This window comes from Drosophila melanogaster, chromosome X (assembly GCF_000001215.4).
Source record: "Drosophila melanogaster chromosome X".
Lineage (NCBI taxonomy): Eukaryota > Metazoa > Arthropoda > Insecta > Diptera > Drosophilidae > Drosophila > Drosophila melanogaster.
In genome coordinates, this window is record NC_004354.4 from 11,850,663 (window position 1) to 11,869,078 (window position 18,416).

The 18,416-nt window shown below is 45.8% G+C and overlaps 4 protein-coding genes across 7 annotated transcripts; 1 reads left to right on the top strand and 3 right to left on the bottom strand.

Annotated features, from left to right (window-relative positions):
• Positions 1–246: 246 nt before the first annotated feature.
• p24-1 (p24-related-1) lies at positions 247–1,868 on the bottom strand. 2 transcript variants are annotated; one of them, NM_132526.4, is made up of 2 exons: positions 1,759–1,868; positions 247–1,677 (listed from the first exon to the last, which is right to left on the bottom strand). In NM_132526.4, exon 2 carries the CDS (start codon positions 1,598–1,600, stop codon positions 968–970), a length of 633 nt encoding a protein of 210 aa, NP_572754.1. In that variant the 5' UTR covers positions 1,601–1,677; positions 1,759–1,868; the 3' UTR covers positions 247–967. The 2 variants fall into 2 exon arrangements, with proteins under 2 accessions (NP_572754.1, NP_001259465.1); NM_001272536.1 differs by having other exon boundaries at positions 687–1,677.
• A 161-nt stretch (positions 1,869–2,029) lies between these two features.
• CG10347 (uncharacterized protein) lies at positions 2,030–4,269 on the bottom strand. 2 transcript variants are annotated; one of them, NM_167310.2, is made up of 3 exons: positions 4,174–4,269; positions 2,739–4,016; positions 2,030–2,679 (listed from the first exon to the last, which is right to left on the bottom strand). In NM_167310.2, exons 2-3 carry the CDS (start codon positions 3,994–3,996, stop codon positions 2,195–2,197), a joined length of 1,743 nt encoding a protein of 580 aa, NP_727572.1. In that variant the 5' UTR covers positions 3,997–4,016; positions 4,174–4,269; the 3' UTR covers positions 2,030–2,194. The 2 variants fall into 2 exon arrangements, with proteins under 2 accessions (NP_727572.1, NP_572755.1); NM_132527.2 differs by lacking the exon at positions 4,174–4,269 and having other exon boundaries at positions 2,073–2,679; positions 2,739–4,109.
• A 90-nt stretch (positions 4,270–4,359) lies between these two features.
• On the top strand, positions 4,360–14,092 carry ATP7. Of its 2 annotated transcripts, none has more exons than NM_001272537.2 (4): positions 4,360–5,659; positions 10,101–11,347; positions 11,418–12,209; positions 12,275–14,092. In NM_001272537.2, exons 1-4 carry the CDS (start codon positions 4,690–4,692, stop codon positions 13,028–13,030), a joined length of 3,765 nt encoding a protein of 1,254 aa, NP_001259466.1. In that variant the 5' UTR covers positions 4,360–4,689; the 3' UTR covers positions 13,031–14,092. The 2 variants fall into 2 exon arrangements, with proteins under 2 accessions (NP_001259466.1, NP_572756.3); NM_132528.3 differs by having other exon boundaries at positions 12,275–13,165.
• Nrd1 (Nardilysin) lies at positions 13,989–18,231 on the bottom strand. Its single transcript, NM_132529.4, has 4 exons — positions 17,885–18,231; positions 16,067–17,827; positions 15,715–15,999; positions 13,989–15,649 (listed from the first exon to the last, which is right to left on the bottom strand). The coding sequence occupies exons 1-4, from the start codon at positions 18,073–18,075 to the stop codon at positions 14,443–14,445; spliced, it is 3,444 nt and encodes a 1,147-aa protein (NP_572757.2). The 5' UTR covers positions 18,076–18,231; the 3' UTR covers positions 13,989–14,442.
• Positions 18,232–18,416: the final 185 nt, after the last annotated feature.

Sequence of the window (18,416 nt, forward strand, 5' to 3'; positions counted from 1 at the left end):
AATTTCGTTTGCATAATTGTCGTTTAGTAACCCCCGAATCCGTACGGATTTCATAATATCAATACCATTTTGATATAACTAGGTGCGAAGACCCAGACAACAGTGATATCCTCTTATCAGTTTGCAAGCCCAAATGTATCTCAAAAGTTGACCATGTTCCACGAATAATTATTATGCTGATAAGATTGATAGCACGAACAAGATTAATGCATTAATTAAAATCAATGATAATTTTTTTTTTTTTTTGATAAGGATATCCCTTTTATTCCACTTGATGGGTACGTGTTATAAGTTATCATATTCGTGGTTCCTTTAATTTGTATCCATTCAATTTGATGTCATATCTGTATATTAACTTCCTTTATAGAAACTGAAACTTAATCTAACATTCTTTTCTATTGACTCAGCTGAATTTTGGAAGATATATACGTACAGATCTTAGCTATATATATGTAGTATAATAGCGGCCACGCCATCTGAAATGGAATATGTTGATTTGCCTTATGAAACTTCAGTTGATTTGGTGTCCAGATTGAAATTAAGATACATTTCCATAGTGCTTGAATCTTTTACTGCTCGAAATATTGCTCTAGTCAAAAGGGGTTTTCGATTCGTTGTTCGATTTCCTTGGTTCTGGTCGAGATTCATGCCCCATTGACGCCCTTCTATTGAAACGCTTTGTGAGTACCTTTAGCTATCGAGTTCTGGTTTTTTTTTAATGTATTTTCTGGCCTTTTTATGTATTTTACCGGGAGGGGTCTTAACAAAAAATATTACATGTGTCGTTTAGGGAGTTTTTTTTGCCCGAAAAAGAAACGCCCTTGAGGGGGGGGGGGGGTAATGAATACGTTGTGGCTAAGACGAGATTGACAACATTTCGGGGGATTTGGACAGTTGGGTATTGGAGGAGACCCTCTCCATCCGAGGGCTCTGAACTAAGCTAGATCCCAAAATGAAACCTGATCCTCTACAGCCGCCCGTAGTGTGCCTGGCTGGGCTTTCGGTCCGTAAAGAAGTTCCTCAGCACCATAATCTGGACGAGACCGATCACGATGACTGCGGCCGTCTCCAGGGATGACCAGACCATAACCCGCTGATTGAGATCTTCGGCCCGCTTGCGACCTTGCGCCTCCCTCAGTCGATGATGCGTCTGGGCGTCCAGGATGTCGTTGAGGCCCTTGTGAATCGCCTGCGACGATGTCTCCATCTGTGTGAGCACCGTGGCATGTTCATCCACACCGGGCAGAGCCGGCTCCTCGCCCACTTGGAAGTCCACGTAGACGATCTTGTGCGAGAAGGCCGAGAATTGATTGCCAAAGCAAGCGGTATACACGCCCGTTGTCTCGGCAACGAACTGATGACTATCGAAGGTGGCCTTCTCCAGACTGTAGATGACCTTGCCCTGCGGATCCTTCAGGGTGACGTCCACGTCCAATTGGCCACCGGCCGACACCTGGAACTCAAAGTAGGCGCTCGAGTTCTTCTTGATCTCCTCGTAGAAGCAATCCACCGCGTTATCGGCCAGATCGAAGGTGAATTCGACGGCAGAGATGCAGTGCATCATCAGAGCTACCGCAAATACAACGATTTGTGTGTTCATGGTTCGCCCTTTTTGCTTTTTGGTATTCCCTGCTGGATTCGTATGATTCCCTGCTTCACCGCCTGTTATTCTTCCAGCTGCAAAAGAAATGCGCTCGGTCAGTGCCAAGATTCCGGCCAAATGCTATGCCACCTGTCATTCCAATTCCATTTACTTACCAGCCTCCGTCCGGATTACGTGACGTGTTTTTGTTATTTGTGATATGCTATCGATATCGCCAGCATTCGGCGTTTTGTGTTATTCGCCGCACGATAGGTCTGGGGTTCTGACGTGTCAACACTCTTTTCCGCCACTCGCTGTGCAGCACTGCGGACCCACGTATATGCTATCGGCTACTGAGCAGCAGAGTTGCCACTCTTTTTTTTTCTTTGGCGCCATTATCAAAAATTGTTAAGCACTTAAAAATAAACTTTAACAATAAACATAGTTGTATACATATATGATTAAAAATTTACATATATATATTTTTTTTATATATTTATATTATAAATTTTAAAAGTACTAATTTTTTAAAAATGTACATTTCAGAATTTGAATTGTAAAGCCATAATTCTTTAAGAGTAAATGGAGAAAAAAAGAAAAGCGGAACACCGTCTACACCTGCAGGTGTATCAGTTCTTTCTTGGAGAGAACGGTGATCAGATTGTTTGCCGTGGTTATGCCCAGAATCTCGTCAATCTCGTTGCCCAAGGTGATGAGCTTTTGTTTACCCAAGGTGACGGGAGGTCCGTTTCGCCTGCGGAGACCATCAGCCGAATTATTAGCCGGAAAGTAGACGAGAACGTAGCGTACAGGGTCACATATGGCTACGTAATCCAGATCCGGACTGCAGACGGTGAATTTCCGCACAACCTTGGAGGCCTGCACGTAGCCGAAGGCGTGCAGCTGGCCCTCGTGGCGGACACTCCATTCATCTGGACGACTGGGCTGGTACATCTGTAGCCATATGGAGGCGTCGACGCCCTGGCGGGTAGCAAAGGCGGCTGGAAAGCCAGGACGCAGCGTGGTGGTGAGCACCAGTGGCGGGGGACCAAGAAAAATAGTGTGGGTGATGCACCCGCTGGTCAAATTGAAGCGTACTAAAAGAAGAAAATGTATTTATTAAGCATATGCAGCAGATGTATAATAGAATGCTTACCCATCTTCATTTCTTCATCAGCGGATATTAAGTCACATTCTTCAACGGGATCCTGCAGACTTGGAATGGGCAGTGGTGGAGCTTCCATTGGATGTACTTCCTCCGCTACGTCATCTTTCTTCTGCGCGAACAAACGTGGCCAGTTCTGAATCTCCGCCTTGGTTAGTGACAATTCTAGGCCATTCTCAGCCAACTTAAATGCACTTAAATCATCTCCCACACTGGCGTATAACTCTTCGTCGAATATAACCTCATCCAGATGCTTTACAACGACAGTGGTTTTAGAACCGCTCACGTTAAACTCTTTAGCGGATGCAGTTGAAGGAACATTGAAACGAATGAGCACATTATTATCCGTTTGGGACCAGCTATAACTAGGTGGACCTCCATTTTCCAGCTGGCCATCGTGATCACCTGAGGAATTCAAGCGGGCAGCGGCTGCTTCATCGGCTGCCCGACGCTCCTCGGGAGTCTGAACATCGCGGTTGCTGGCAATGACTAGGGACTCGGCGCGAGGCTCAAAGGCGCAGTAGTGCACAGAGCCAGTGGTCTCCAGCCGTTGACAGATATTATATGACCACTCGTCATTGGTGGGCGAATGAGTCCACCGTGCCCAGGTCAAGTCCATGTAATAGACGTGCGTCTGATCTTGGCCAACTGCATCACGGCGTGCCACATGACCGGCCACCAGCGAGATCTGCTTACGTTCCTGCAGCACATCCAGCCGGGCATCGAAGAGTGCAAAGCCGCGATGACCACTGTTATTATTCACCGGCGAGCGTGTAATCCGTTGCCACTCCTGCACATCGGTGCGCGTTCTGTCGCCGGTGTCCACCAGATGGTAACTGGTTATACCGTCGCAGATCACACAGAATCGTTCCGAAACGAAAACTATGGTGTAGTTGTAGTCACCCGACCGATGTAGTTCCCCATCGCCCTGATCCCTATAGTCCACCGTGAGGACAACGCGCTGGGCACGTGCGCGTCCAGTCTGTAGATCGTAGTTGCACTGCACCAGCTGGTGGCGCTTGTTAAAGAAGTAGCTGCAGTGGCGCATCCATGGATCGGCTACCAGGTGATTGTGTCGGGCAAAGAGCTCCGTGTGCAGCAGCGAGAACTGATTGCTGCTCGGATCCAGCACGTAGGCATCACATCCAAGTTCCTGGCGAAGAACAGGCACCGAATCGAATGCCAATTTGTAGCCAGAAAAGTCCGAGCACACCAGGTTGCGATCCACTTTCAGTTCCACCACCGGCATCTTGCTTTACTGCGCCAATGCTGAGTTGGATTATATTGGAGATTTCGAAAAAATAGAGATAGATATTCCAAAACAAATCAAATCAAATCGGTAGTAGACCGGATAGAGATGGCAGATGACCGTTCGGCCGTGACTCGTATCGACTTTTTATCGACAAGTGGGGGATATGTACGATACCTTGGCAATTTTCAAATCTAATAAGATTCCTTTTTTTAGTTTGAAATTTAACTAAACAATTAAATAGCTAAAAAGAAAACATTAGTTAGTCACATATTTTTTTATCGAATCGAAAGTTTAAGCAATGTATCGATATAGCCCACATCGGTATCTAGCTCATCTCGATAGCGCCTGCCTATCGACGGACGGCCATCGGTAGTTGCGTGCCGTGGGAAAAACATAACGGGAGCGGAGCAGCTGTTGCCTGCTAATTGAAAAATTAGACACAAGAACGCAAAATTGTGAGTTTCGTGTGGAGTTTGGCCAAGTGAAAAGCGTTGGCGGGAGGCGACTACTCCACCACAACAAATCCAGTAGTAGCTGCAATACGACTCACCCGACTCCACAAAGTTAGTTTAGTGACACAATTCGGTACGTGCGATAGGGCGAGGGGCAACTCAAAAGTTCAAAATCTCAAGTATATCAAGTAATTCCGCATCGTCGTGTTCCGCCCACCCAAAATAATGCACATTGAGGATGCCAAGTGACGAGAGAGTAGAAGCGACGATGTCCACGGTGCGCCTGCCCATTGTGGGCATGACTTGCCAGTCGTGTGTGCGCAATATCACAGAGCACATTGGCCAGAAATCGGGAATCCTTGGCGTGCGCGTCATTCTCGAGGAGAATGCGGGCTATTTCGACTACGATCCCCGACAGACGGATCCCGCCCGGATAGCCAGCGATATCGACGACATGGGCTTCGAGTGCAGCTATCCAGGGGATGCAGCAGATCCTCCCGAAACTCCCGCCAGCGCATGGACCAACATACGGGTGGTGGGCATGACCTGCCAGTCGTGCGTGCGCAACATCGAAGGCAATATCGGCACCAAGCCGGGCATCCATTCCATTGAGGTGCAACTGGCGGCCAAGAATGCCCGCGTTCAGTACGATCCCGCCCAGTATGATCCCGCCCAGATAGCCGAGCTCATCGATGACATGGGTTTTGAGGCTAGTGTGCAGGAACCTCGATCGCCATCCCAATCGCCGTCGCCCGCCCCCGCCTCATCACCCAAAAAGAGGGCAACTCCTACTCCTCCACCTCCTTCATATGCTCAAAATGGTTCGGCAGTGGCCATACCCGTCGAACAGGAGCTACTGACCAAATGCTTTCTGCACATCCGAGGCATGACGTGCGCCAGCTGTGTGGCCGCCATCGAGAAGCACTGCAAGAAGATCTACGGCCTGGACAGCATCCTGGTAGCCCTGCTGGCCGCCAAGGCGGAGGTCAAGTTCAATGCCAATGTTGTGACGGCCGAGAATATAGCGAAATCAATCACGGAGCTGGGCTTCCCCACCGAACTCATCGATGAGCCGGACAACGGCGAGGCGGAGGTGGAGTTGGAGATTATGGGCATGACTTGCGCCTCCTGCGTCAACAAGATCGAGAGTCATGTGCTTAAAATAAGGGGCGTGACCACCGCCTCCGTCACACTGCTAACAAAGAGGGGTGAGTGTTTTTTGTGTACTTAAGCTAAGTGGCTTTCTGGAACTAGTTTATCCCGAGAGAATTTCAAATCACGTTCTGGGTCATGCATTCGAATCGAATTGCGAGTCTGGAAGCATTCCACAAGTGGCAGTGCCAATTGTTATGCAATATTTATAATAATAAACACCTGGAATGGGGCCATCAACCGATATGCACCTGTTGCGCTTTATTCTTGCCCAACGAGCACAGGTGTTAAATTCGATCATATATCTTGTATATCTTAAGGGATCGAATAATGCAATGGGAGTAATGAGCTGTAACAGAAGCAAACTATTGGCAATCGTTAATTGATGCAACTTGTGGCAATAACAAATATTAAATAAGCCATTCAAGGGAATTTCGTAGAATGCCCTTATTTGTTTTGCATTTCGCAGAAAGCGACAGCTGTTCCTTTTTATTAACCTACTAGCATCGAGTTCGAGTAGAATCGGTGCAAATGTTTTTTTTTTTTTTATTGTTCGCTTTTCACAATTTCCACAATTGAAAACTGGCCCAGCAATTGTTTATTGCAACTGATATACTCGATTTACTTTATGCTTTTTTTTCTGGGGAGGGTGGCAGGTTCGTTGATAAGAAAGTGCGAGGAGCACTATACTCATATGCATGTATGTATGTATGTACTTTATAAACCATACACTACTAACTATGCTTTCAGCAAACAATGCCAGTGGCAACTAGATTAAATAGCTGGAATTCACCACGCTCGTGTGCGTGGGCAGTAAAGCTATCTGGAACACTTGGATGAGGGGAATTCAATGGCAAGCCGAGAGTCGGGATATTTAAAATATTCAAGATATTCGCTAAAAAACACATAATATAATTATTGTTTTGTTGGGCGCTGGCAGCTCGAGTTTTATTTGCCAGATTATAGCGTGTTTTTTGCGAGTGTTCAGGAAGAACTTATATATACATATTTATGTATGCGATTAGCTGACAAAGAACAAATGAAATGATTTGAGCTCTTTGTTTTCATAAACTTTATACTGCCAATCGCATTTACCAATTAGCATTTAAGCCATGAAACTGAAAGTCCGCCTGGCCAAAGAAAAATCAAAACAAAAGTGAAAGAGCTCCAATACGCCTTGAAATACAAGTACATACATATAATGTATGTACATATATATGTATGAATGTATAATAATTTATATACCCGCGATTGGCGGGCAAACGAGCGAGGAACTAATCTCGCTTTTGTCTGGAAAAAAAGAGGGAAACCTCTCTCTTTTTCAGCTTTGCAGTCTTTCTGCTCCGCATGCGTGGCCACGAACTCCACTTCCACTTCGTACACAGCGAGAAATGGGGCTAACTATGATATAAGTATTATATAGAAGAGTGCTATCTACTTCGGCATATGATCAGCATATAAAATCTACTAATATTTAAAAGCACGAATCGTACAATGTTTAGCAAGTTTCTTTTATTTTATGTTAAGCACGCACTTTTTCTTCGAGTGCATTTCTAGTTTCATTCACCTTCACTTTGATTTAGAGCTGTTTTTACTTTACTTTTGCTTTGCCAGCTCAAAAATGTTGATTTGAAATTAGTGAACTAGTGGCGAATTATGCAATAACTTGGCTTTGATCCACCACATTCACATTGAATTCTGGCTGATTTACGAATATCGGTTTGCATACCCGTATTTATGTATGTACTAGATGTACGTGCGCCGTTTTGAGAAGCTCAATTGCAAATTCAAAAATGAAAATGCATAAATGGGGAGCCTCGTAATTATGATTGCAATGGAACTGGTTTTCGATTTTTTCGCATTCGACATGGAGACATGCGCACGGTGGAGAAAAGCGAGCGAAACTGTTGCGATTAAATGACACTGAAAATAATTTCAGACATTCAAAAGTGGTATGAAAACAGCGAGCCCACATGAATATCAATCGCTGGCAGCTGTATGATGGTATATAAAGTACAATATCGCTTGTTTTTTTAAAGTTTATTTGTTTATTTTGAATTTACATATATACTTATTAAGATACTTAATTGTATTGTAATCATTTTCGAAAAACAATTACGTACCAGTCATGCTTCTGAAAGAGTTCATAGATGTTTTGGGCCAGCGAAGTTGGACTTCTGCCATATGGATTGGTCCAATTCCGTGCGGCTTCTTATCTTTCAATCAATTAGCACTTAAACTTCATTTAACTAGCTTAACTTGTTGTTTGCCAATTGTTACTTGGCTTGTTTGCAGTTTGTTTGCCGCAAGTCGGTAGTCGAAATTGGGAATGTAAACTGTTGAGCAAAACATATGTTTTCCTCCGATTCTTATCGTCCGGCGATAAGTGAACGACAGAGAACGAACCACAGGCAATCTCAATTCAAATTGAAAATGTTCTAAAATTGTAACAACGAATCGCGGGCGATAAGATGCAATGGGCGGGCAAATAAAAGAAAGAAAGAACAAAAAAACTGAATCGAGAGCCCTAGAAAATGTATATTTCGACGACTGCAGTGGAACTTGCATAACTCATAAGGGATAGATTAAGATACCCACATATATTACTTTTGCTACTTTACTTTTGATTCGTTGAAATTCGAAAATGAAGTTCGAAAAAGCAATTTCTTGTGTAAACACACGAAACGCATCAATTATCAATTGAAAAGTGGGCTAAGATCGATCGGTAGCACTGATAATTAGCGACAATTGTCACATTCGGTGTGATCAACCTAATCCTTCCTCAATTTTGCACACGACCCATCGTCTGGTGTCCACTTGGTGGCCCTCTAATTGAACGATAAATAATGATATCATGGGTTCTGTCAGCTCCCAAGCGATTCCCTTTGCTTCAATCTATGCTATTAATTTGAAGGCATATCTACAGATGACTCAAACAAACCGTTGCTCTAATCTAAACGTAAATTTGCCTAGTTACAGTTTACGCGATGACGAAACGAAACAGAATGATCTTTTGTTCTATTCCCACTTCTGATAAGAACGTTGAACTAACAACGATTGCAATGAGTAGGCAAAAAGTATGCAGGCTCACAAATGTTGATAGACTGAAATGTTGTGCCTGTTAATAAAATAAAAGTATTACTAAGCGCAGCCGATGGCTAAAACCAGTTTTCTTGGCCTCTGCGAACGAGCATAATAATTCTATAATTTCTTTAAAATTATTCTTGGCTTGAGGAATAACTCATTATAGAACTGTATGATGAGTATGGTATATGGCGATTGCTCGCTTATCAATGAATCCAATTGAAGCCAGTGACAATTTCCCCTCTTCAAATAAAGATCGGAAATGTGAAAAACTAATAAGACGATGAATGGGAGAACCTACTGGGGGAATAACATAGCCAACAGATGGCAATAATGTCGAGAAATTCCAGTTGCGGGCCAAAGTTGTGGGCGACAACATGCTCTAATCATGTAGAGAAACGGCAGCGATTCAGTTTACACATTCTACATAGTTAAAAAGAAGCTATCTTATCTACAAATTGTGCTGGCGGGGAAAGGCAATGAACCTACAGCTGCGATATTTTGTGACCAAGATTCCCGGAGCCTCTGAGCCCCACGGATTTTTCTATAATCCGACTGAATGATGCGATAGTTTTTGGCCACATGTCTGCTATATGGGCAAATAATACTGCCTTAAGTTGTGAAATGAGGCAAATGTATGTAGCTCACAAACCAGAAACTATAAGCCATTGCTTATATCAAATCTGTCGCCATCGAACCGGTTGTATGCTCCAATTTCAATACCAGAACAACCGGCATTATTTCCACTCAACGACGGTGTACAAACACTTTTCATTTGACGCCAGGGAAAAAGGAAACCCACAAAAATTCCCTAGGTTCCTCTGTCTATGTCCAAGGAAACATATGGAAACACTAGCCCTTCTCCTATAGAGTTTTCGCTGGTGTCTTGTCAAAACACAGGAGTAGCCATATAAATGTGCTAACAAGCTCCAGAAACTGTGATGAAATTGATATGGCATTCAGATATGCGAGTGCACATTCAGATTCACTTACACATACTCATGGAAATGAAATCGAATATACCTGAAAAGTAGTAATATTTCAATTCCCTAGATATACAAAGCTCATGCGGCTTCATTATTTTTCTTGGCTTGTACGCTTGGCATAGCAAATATCGTTATTAAAGATCAGCAGTATATAGCTTTCACTTCAATCAACTGAATCTTTGATAAATATCCTATGTGAATATTCACTGGCCATTTAAAGTGGCTTTCTCTATTTTTTTTTAACGACTGGTTCTGTAAAAGTTGCACATGAAACAAGTCCGGTTTTTCAGTGTACCAATTGAAACTAACTAGGCTGAAATGAGGAGGAATAATAAATACTACGTCACTATAATTAACTTATTCGACTGATTTTAATAGATGATATTTAAGTTCTATCAACTTATAATCTTAATCTTAATTTTTACAGGCAAATTCCGGTACATCACGGAGGAGACGGGTCCCCGGAGCATCTGCGAGGCGATCGAGGCGCTGGGATTCGAGGCCAAACTGATGACCGGCCGAGACAAGATGGCCCACAATTATCTGGAGCACAAGGAGGAGATACGGAAGTGGCGCAATGCCTTCCTCGTCTCGCTAATTTTCGGTGGACCCTGCATGGTGGCCATGATATACTTCATGCTGGAGATGAGCGACAAGGGACATGCCAACATGTGCTGCCTCGTGCCCGGCCTGTCGATGGAGAATCTGGTGATGTTCCTGCTATCGACACCAGTGCAGTTCTTCGGTGGCTTTCACTTCTATGTGCAATCCTATCGTGCGATCAAACACGGCACCACGAACATGGATGTACTGATCTCGATGGTCACGACCATCTCGTATGTGTACTCAGTGGCCGTGGTGATCGCCGCCGTGCTGCTAGAGCAGAATAGCTCCCCACTGACCTTCTTCGATACGCCGCCCATGCTGTTGATCTTCATATCGCTGGGTCGCTGGCTGGAGCACATAGCCAAGGGAAAGACCTCGGAGGCCTTGTCCAAGCTGCTGTCGCTCAAGGCGGCCGATGCCCTGCTGGTCGAGATATCACCGGACTTTGATATCATCAGCGAGAAGGTGATATCTGTGGATTATGTACAGCGTGGCGATATCCTAAAGGTGATACCGGGAGCCAAAGTTCCAGTGGACGGCAAAGTTCTGTACGGTCACTCCAGTTGCGATGAATCACTAATCACCGGGGAGTCTATGCCGGTGGCCAAGCGAAAGGGATCCGTCGTAATCGGCGGTTCCATTAACCAAAACGGTGTGCTCCTCGTAGAGGCAACGCACACGGGTGAGAATACGACGCTCGCGCAGATTGTGCGATTAGTGGAGGAGGCCCAGACGAGTAAGGCGCCCATCCAGCAACTGGCCGATCGGATTGCCGGCTACTTTGTGCCCTTCGTTGTTGTAGTGTCCAGTATAACGCTGATTGCTTGGATCATCATTGGTTTTTCCAATCCAAACTTGGTGCCCGTGGCCATGGAGCATAAGATGCACATGGACCAGAATACCATCATCGTTAGTTATGCATTTAAATGTGCCTTGAGCGTGCTGGCCATTGCGTGTCCATGTGCTTTGGGCTTGGCCACGCCCACCGCTGTAATGGTGGCCACTGGAACGGGTGCGATCAATGGCGTGCTGGTGAAAGGAGCCACTGCCCTAGAGAATGCCCACAAGGTGAGCGAGCGAATAACCATGCAAAACTTTAACCCACTTATACGCTTTTTACGCTTCCCAAATATTTTAGGTAAAGACTGTGGTCTTCGACAAGACCGGCACCATAACCCATGGCACTCCGATGACCAGTAAGGTTACCCTCTTCGTCACAGCCCAGGTCTGCAGCCTGGCGCGTGCTCTGACGATCGTGGGAGCCGCCGAGCAAAACAGCGAGCATCCGATCGCCTCCGCCATTGTGCACTTCGCCAAGGATATGCTGAACGTGGGCGCCACACCTCAGGCCGGCAGCTTTGGCAAGAGCAGTCACTTCCAGGCCGTGCCCGGCTGTGGCATCCGCGTCACCGTCTCCAATTACGAGCAGACTCTGCGACAGGCGTGCAACGCCGATCGGATCATTAACTACGAGAACCTGCATCGCACTCATCCACAGGGTTCGGTGCCGGTGGACAATGGAGCCAGTATCGAACACTTGCTGCCGCAGCGCAGCGTACGCAAGTCCATGGAGCTGAACAATCAGCAGTTGCTATCCGACTTGGTATTGGAACCGGAGGAAGAGCTCCTTACGGATCAGAAAATCATCGATTCACCCGAGATTCTGGTGCTGATCGGCAATCGCGAATGGATGGAACGCAATGCCATCGAAGTGCCGCTGGAGATTAGCGATTGTATGACGCATGAAGAACGAAAGGGACACACAGCTGTGCTATGCGCCCTCAACGGGCAGCTGGTGTGCATGTTTGCGGTGTCCGACATGGTCAAGCCAGAGGCCCATCTTGCCGTCTATACACTAAAGCGAATGGGCATCGATGTGGTGCTGCTCACGGGGGATAACAAGAACACGGCAGCCAGCATTGCCCGAGAGGTGAGTGTCCAGCGTGCTCATAGCAATACTGTTCCTAGGCTAATGAACTTATGTATATTCATTAGGTTGGCATCCGAACCGTGTACGCGGAGGTTTTGCCCTCGCATAAAGTGGCCAAAATCCAGCGGATACAGGCCAACGGTATACGCGTGGCCATGGTGGGCGATGGAGTCAACGACAGTCCGGCGCTAGCGCAGGCAGATGTGGGAATTACGATTGCAGCGGGCACGGATGTTGCCGCCGAGGCATCGGACATTGTCCTGATGCGCAACGATCTGCTGGATGTGGTGGCTTGCCTGGACTTGTCCCGCTGCACGGTGCGTCGCATTCGGTACAACTTCTTCTTTGCCAGCATGTACAATCTGCTGGGCATACCGCTGGCCAGTGGCTTGTTCGCACCGTACGGCTTCACCCTGCTGCCATGGATGGCGTCCGTGGCCATGGCCGCCAGCTCCGTGAGCGTGGTATGCTCATCGCTGCTGCTCAAGATGTATCGCAAGCCCACGGCGAAGACGTTGCGCACGGCAGAGTACGAGGCGCAGCTGGCGGCGGAACGCGCAAGTGGGTCCGAAGACGAGCTGGACAAGCTGTCCCTCCATCGTGGCCTTGACGATTTGCCCGAAAAGGGTAGGATGCCATTCAAGCGGTCCAGCACATCACTGATTTCGCGCATTTTCATGCACGACTACGGGAACATCACTTCGCCGGATGCCAAATACGGGGAGGGACTGCTGGATCCCGAGGAGCAGTATGATGGCCGCACCAAGATCGTGAGGAGTCGCTTCCATGCCAATGACAGCACCGAACTGCAAAAGCTGTGAGCTAAACGATGGCAACTAGCAAGCTACTAGCAACCACAATCAAACCGAAGACCTTAAAACGACAAATTTTCAGTGAAATTGTTAGCGGACTATAAATTGAACCAGTAAGAGAGCGAATTATAAAAACCTATGTACATATTTGCAAATTGTTTTGACAAAGGTTGAGCACTAGGATACTAGGGTTATCTTTGATCTACGTGCAGTCTAATATGAGTTTGTGTGACTCACATGTGGGAAAAGATATAGGTATCTTAAGAAAATATTCTCGGTATGTAAATATATATAGCATAATCACGAAGTCATTCACTTTCATTTTAAGTATGGTTTTTTGAACTACTGAGGTGCCTTTTTATGTTAAAGCCACTACATACTTGTCTTTTCTTACAAACGTTGTATTGGAGATTGTAGAAAACAAAGATGACATTTCGTTACCACTGATTCTAGAGATCTTTTGTTCCAAAATCAATTTGTGACCGGTTTTCCATTTCTTAGTGCCGCACCCACACCGTCCCCCTTTTCTATACAATTGTTATTTTCCTATCTTTTTTATTTTATTAAGAAACCTACAACAACAAAAGTTCGATACGATAGCTTCTTCTTTTCCACTTGATTATATTATTATTATTATTGTATACAAATCTTTTTTTTTTTTGTTATAATCGTAAGTGCAATATTTTTATTATTAAGTTCAAATGAACAAAGGCAAAGGAGTCCACAGACCAGGAGATAAAACCCAGACATTAATCATCATTGAACTATTGTTACTCATTGTTAATTCACATTATCATATATATGCACATATGCAAAAGGTAAAATAAATCAAAAGACGAAAATCGAACAAAAAGACCATTTGACCCCATATCGGCATTAATCCTTAATTGTGCTATTCGCGGACGACGAACACTTGTAAGACAATTGGGCACAAGCATAAGGCAAATTGAAACGCAAAAGAACGATTAACATTCTTTATGTGTAACTTTATTGTTTATAAACAAAAAGCACTGATGTGTTGTACATATAGTATGAATAAAACGATAGATGCGGAAAGAAGAATCCCCATACCAGCAAATTGCATCGGATGTTTGTTTTCTAATTAGGCAAATTGATCACTTCAAATTTTGAATTCTTTTTTTCGCGTATTTGTATTAAATCAGTACGAATGTCCAGTGCAATTGAACATATACGGTGTCTCCATGCTTCAAAATGCATTCGTCATTTGCTGTGTTTTTAATTTATAATGAATGAGCGTATTACAACATAAGAGCAAATTCCCGACTTGGTCAGGAGGATATCATGAGAAAAAGGTTGCTTCCTGTGTAACTAATCGTCTACCTTTGGCTAGTTAAAAAAAAAAAAGAATCGAAATCGTTGATAGTTTGTTGGGTGGTGGGTGGGTGGTATGGCCGTAAATCTCACACCTGGCGGATTGCATCCGCAATGTGAGCGGAGATCAATTCATCCTCCTCTTTCGGCTGGGTCTTTTGCTGGGGATAAACGTATTGATCGTCCTTGAATTTCTCAATATCCGTGATAATAAATGCATTGTTGAATTTAGCGGGCAGGAAGACGATATTCAACTTGTTTTCTAGTGAATAAAATAGATCGTCTTCGTCCTCCCCCTTCAACCCCTCCTTCTCCTTCTCCTCCTCCTCCTCCTCCTCCGATGACTCCTCTTCCTCCTCGTCCTCGTCATCGTCATCGTCATTTTCAGATTCACTCTCATCATCCGATTTGCTAGCGCATTTTGCCGTGTCTTCGCCACACAATGGTTCCGGCATACCTGCTGGTCGATGGCCAATCACCTGCACGGATAGCTTTCTCATGTTATCGCCGTCAATGCTTATAACAAAATTAATGATCTCATCCTTTTGAAGCGTGCGCAACACTTCAATCTGGCGACGTCGACGATCGAACAGATAACTTTCGTTAATGATCTCGTCCCAATTGCGACTCATTTCCGTGCTCAATGCCAAGTCCGCCACCAGCTTCAGCTTGATCAGAGAGTCGCGAGTGTGTTCGTATTCATCCTGAGGCAGGTGGCGCAGAATTTGCAGCATTTTGGCTCGGAACACCTCGATGCGGCCCTCCACATAGTCGGCCGTCGTCTTTGTCTCCTGTGAGTTAACCATAATGGAATATCCAGCAATGCCGTAGTTGAGTCTAACAGTGGCGCCCACATGGTAGCCCAGCTGCTCCTTTGTTCTCAATTGGTCAAACAATGGTTCGTCCACGAACATCATTAACAGATCGAGAATGCTCTCCACACGAACGGTATTGGGTCCGATTTGATAGAAGTTTGTGATCACCGTGTTTGTATCCTGCACGTTGAGCGCATGGCATCGGATAATACTAGTTCCCACCGGCAGCTTTACGGTAATATCTTCCAAAAAGCGTCCACGCTCCCTGATCTGCTTGCAATTGAGTCGACTTAGCAACGAGTTCATTACATTATGAGCGGACTCTTCCGTATAGTTGCCCTGGATGAGAGACTGGATGTATAGTTCCTTCGGGAACTGGTGGGCGAACTCGCGCATATCCTCCAAAATAACACTGCTGAGGCACTTGTACTTGTTGATCATCAGCCAGCGGATTCGTTCCAGCACACAGAGACGAATATCTCTGAAAAAGAGCGAGAAAGATGTATAGTTTAGTATCAGCATTGTGTAAATTCAGGGATTTCTTACCTGTTGAGTGCCTTTGGCTTGATCAAAGCGTTGAAGAAGGCTTTACGCTGGTTCTTTACAAAGGCAGAAAGCATATTTTCGTCGAGCGTCTCTGCCACATTGAGCATGCCTTCGGCAATGGCTTCCACGATGAGATGCAGTTTTTCATTGTAGCCGCACACCTTGAGGAGCAAGCCCTTTTCGATGGTGCTTAAGGAGTAAGAGAGTCCGGCACTTATGGCTGGATAAAGTTCCTCGCACACATGGAACCTGACCATTTCCTCGTAAAGTGAGCACATGGCATCGCTGAACGAAAAATTAGATGTTAATATATGAGAGAAACTTAGAAAACTACACTAATGTATGTACTCACTTCTTGGCATTTTGCCGCTGCATCGGCGAGATAAAATAGAAAGCCATATGGGCTTCAGGTAAATCGAACTTATCATCCTGGCGGAACCAGAGCTCGCAGGTGTCCGTCTTGATCAGCAACTTCGGGGAATCGGGAACTTCCGGCCTTCCCATCGAATGCCAATGCAGTGTGAAGTCATCCGTGACATATTTATTCGACTCGGGCAAGAACAATTCCGGAAGGGGCACCGAATCCTCCCACAGCTTGCGCCACTTCTCTGGCATTGGAATGGTGGCGTACTCAGTGCCGAACCACTCCTCCGTCTTATCATAGGCGGAGATGTCATCATACTTTCTGCGTGAGGTCACCATCAGGTTGAACTTCATCTCATTCAGGTGGCTAATCAGTTCTTTGAGATGCTCCTCATTGTACTCATAGTAGAGCTCCTTGCCGGTGAGAATATCTTTTGGTGGGAAATACTTCAAATTCAGCACCAGCTCCTGTACATTATCAAAGGCTGGACGCTGAGCATGGAAACGGAAACCGGTTTCCTCATTGCGCTGTTGCTCCTCGTAAACATCCTTCATGGAACCGCAGTTGGCGAAGAGCTTGACGTAGGCAAACGTTGCGGCCAGGACCTCGTCCAGATTCTTAAATCCCTCGTCGGTGAGATAAATGCAAATGTTAAACAGGGAATACATGGAGTTCATATCGAAGCCGTTTTCATCGATGCCAGCAATCAGTTGGAGAGCCCATAAGCGGCGTCTCAGGTAGGCGCACAGGCTGCCACGTCCCTCGTAGCCCAGCAGATACGAGAGGAACTGGTCGGGCTTGCTGCGGTAATACTGACGCACATTCGGCAGCACCCAAGTCAGCTCCAGTTTGGTCTCGTTCTCCACCGGCTTGACGAAGAAGACTTGCTCGTGGAACTCGGCCTTAAAGGCGTCCTTGTAGTTGAAGCTGCTCAAATCGGGAGCCTTCACCTCATTGTGCGGAATACCAGAGAAGTGGCGCACCACGAGTGATTCCAGCTCATCGATGGGCAAACGAGCCTGCAGGCAAACGTACATGCGATTGGCGCCATAGTGCTCTTTGCGGATCTCGTGCAAAATCTTGTGCAGCTCCGCGTCGTCAACGTTCTCTTTTAGCGACTTCATATTGCCCCAGGCAAAGGTGCCGTGGGGGAAACCTTTCGTGGCCAAACTGGCCAGCAGTTGATCACGCCTGGTCTCATCATCCTGAAGAATCTGCTGGAACTCTGAGTCCACAGCGCTGCGCTCGCGTTGCATAGCCTCTTGCTTCATCAGTGGCGCCTTCATCAGGGCCGTAAAATAGTCCAAACTGGAGTCCAGATGCTTCTCGGCTACCTCAAAATAGAAAAGCGTGTCCTCGCAGTCAGTGTTGGCATTGGCAAAGCCGCCGCATTTCTTAATATGTGCATCGAAAATGTTCTCCTTTGGGTACTTCTCTGAGCCCATAAAGATCATGTGCTCGAGAAAGTGTGCCAGTCCCTGGTATTTTGTGGGCTCAGCAAAAGACCCATAGTCAATCAATAGGGCGCAGGCGGCCAGCTTTTCGTCACCTTCCTCGCTGCTCGATTCCTCGCTGCTTTCACTATCGGTGGAGGTAGATGAGGTGGATTCACTGCGTGAGATTATGGAACTGCTGGTCGACACGGTCGACTTAGACGAGGACGACTCGGATGTGGTGAAGCCATCGTGTGGCATGGGACTGGGATCGGAGACAATCAACGCATGCAATCCATTCCCCAAGAGAAGTGTCCTAAGTGAAGACCAACCATTGAATCCAGTTCAACTGGGTTAATAGTCCGCTACTTACTTGTAAAGCTTCTTGTCCGTTTCCGACTTGTCCGGTATGTCCAGATACTTGACCTGGTCGGTCATTTTGCACAACGAGCTGTATGTGATCGCCCGTACGCCGGCTAATTGAGTAATTGGGCTCCGGCGTTTTGTACGTACGTGAAATTCGAATCGTCTAAACAAATGTGCGCTGTATCGCTGCCAGAGCATGCAAAACTCGAATGAGAATGAGACTTATGGCAATCCGTATCAACTGGGATCGGAGCTATGGAAAATCCACGGGGAAAAAATCACAGGCTGTCAAATAGCAAACGCAAAGGCAACTATTTTATATGTTAACGATACAAACTATTAATCGAAAGACGTGGGCTTAGTGATGGACCAGGTCCTTGGGTGTCGCCTTATCGATAACGTCGCAAATGTCAAATGGCTTGTGTGGCGGTATTTTTACATATAGGGAAATGAAAATTGGAAAACATTTTGTGATGTATGACAGTGTTCTTCATAGCTAATTGATTAGTGATTCAGTGTGGTCTTAGACGAAGAAAAAA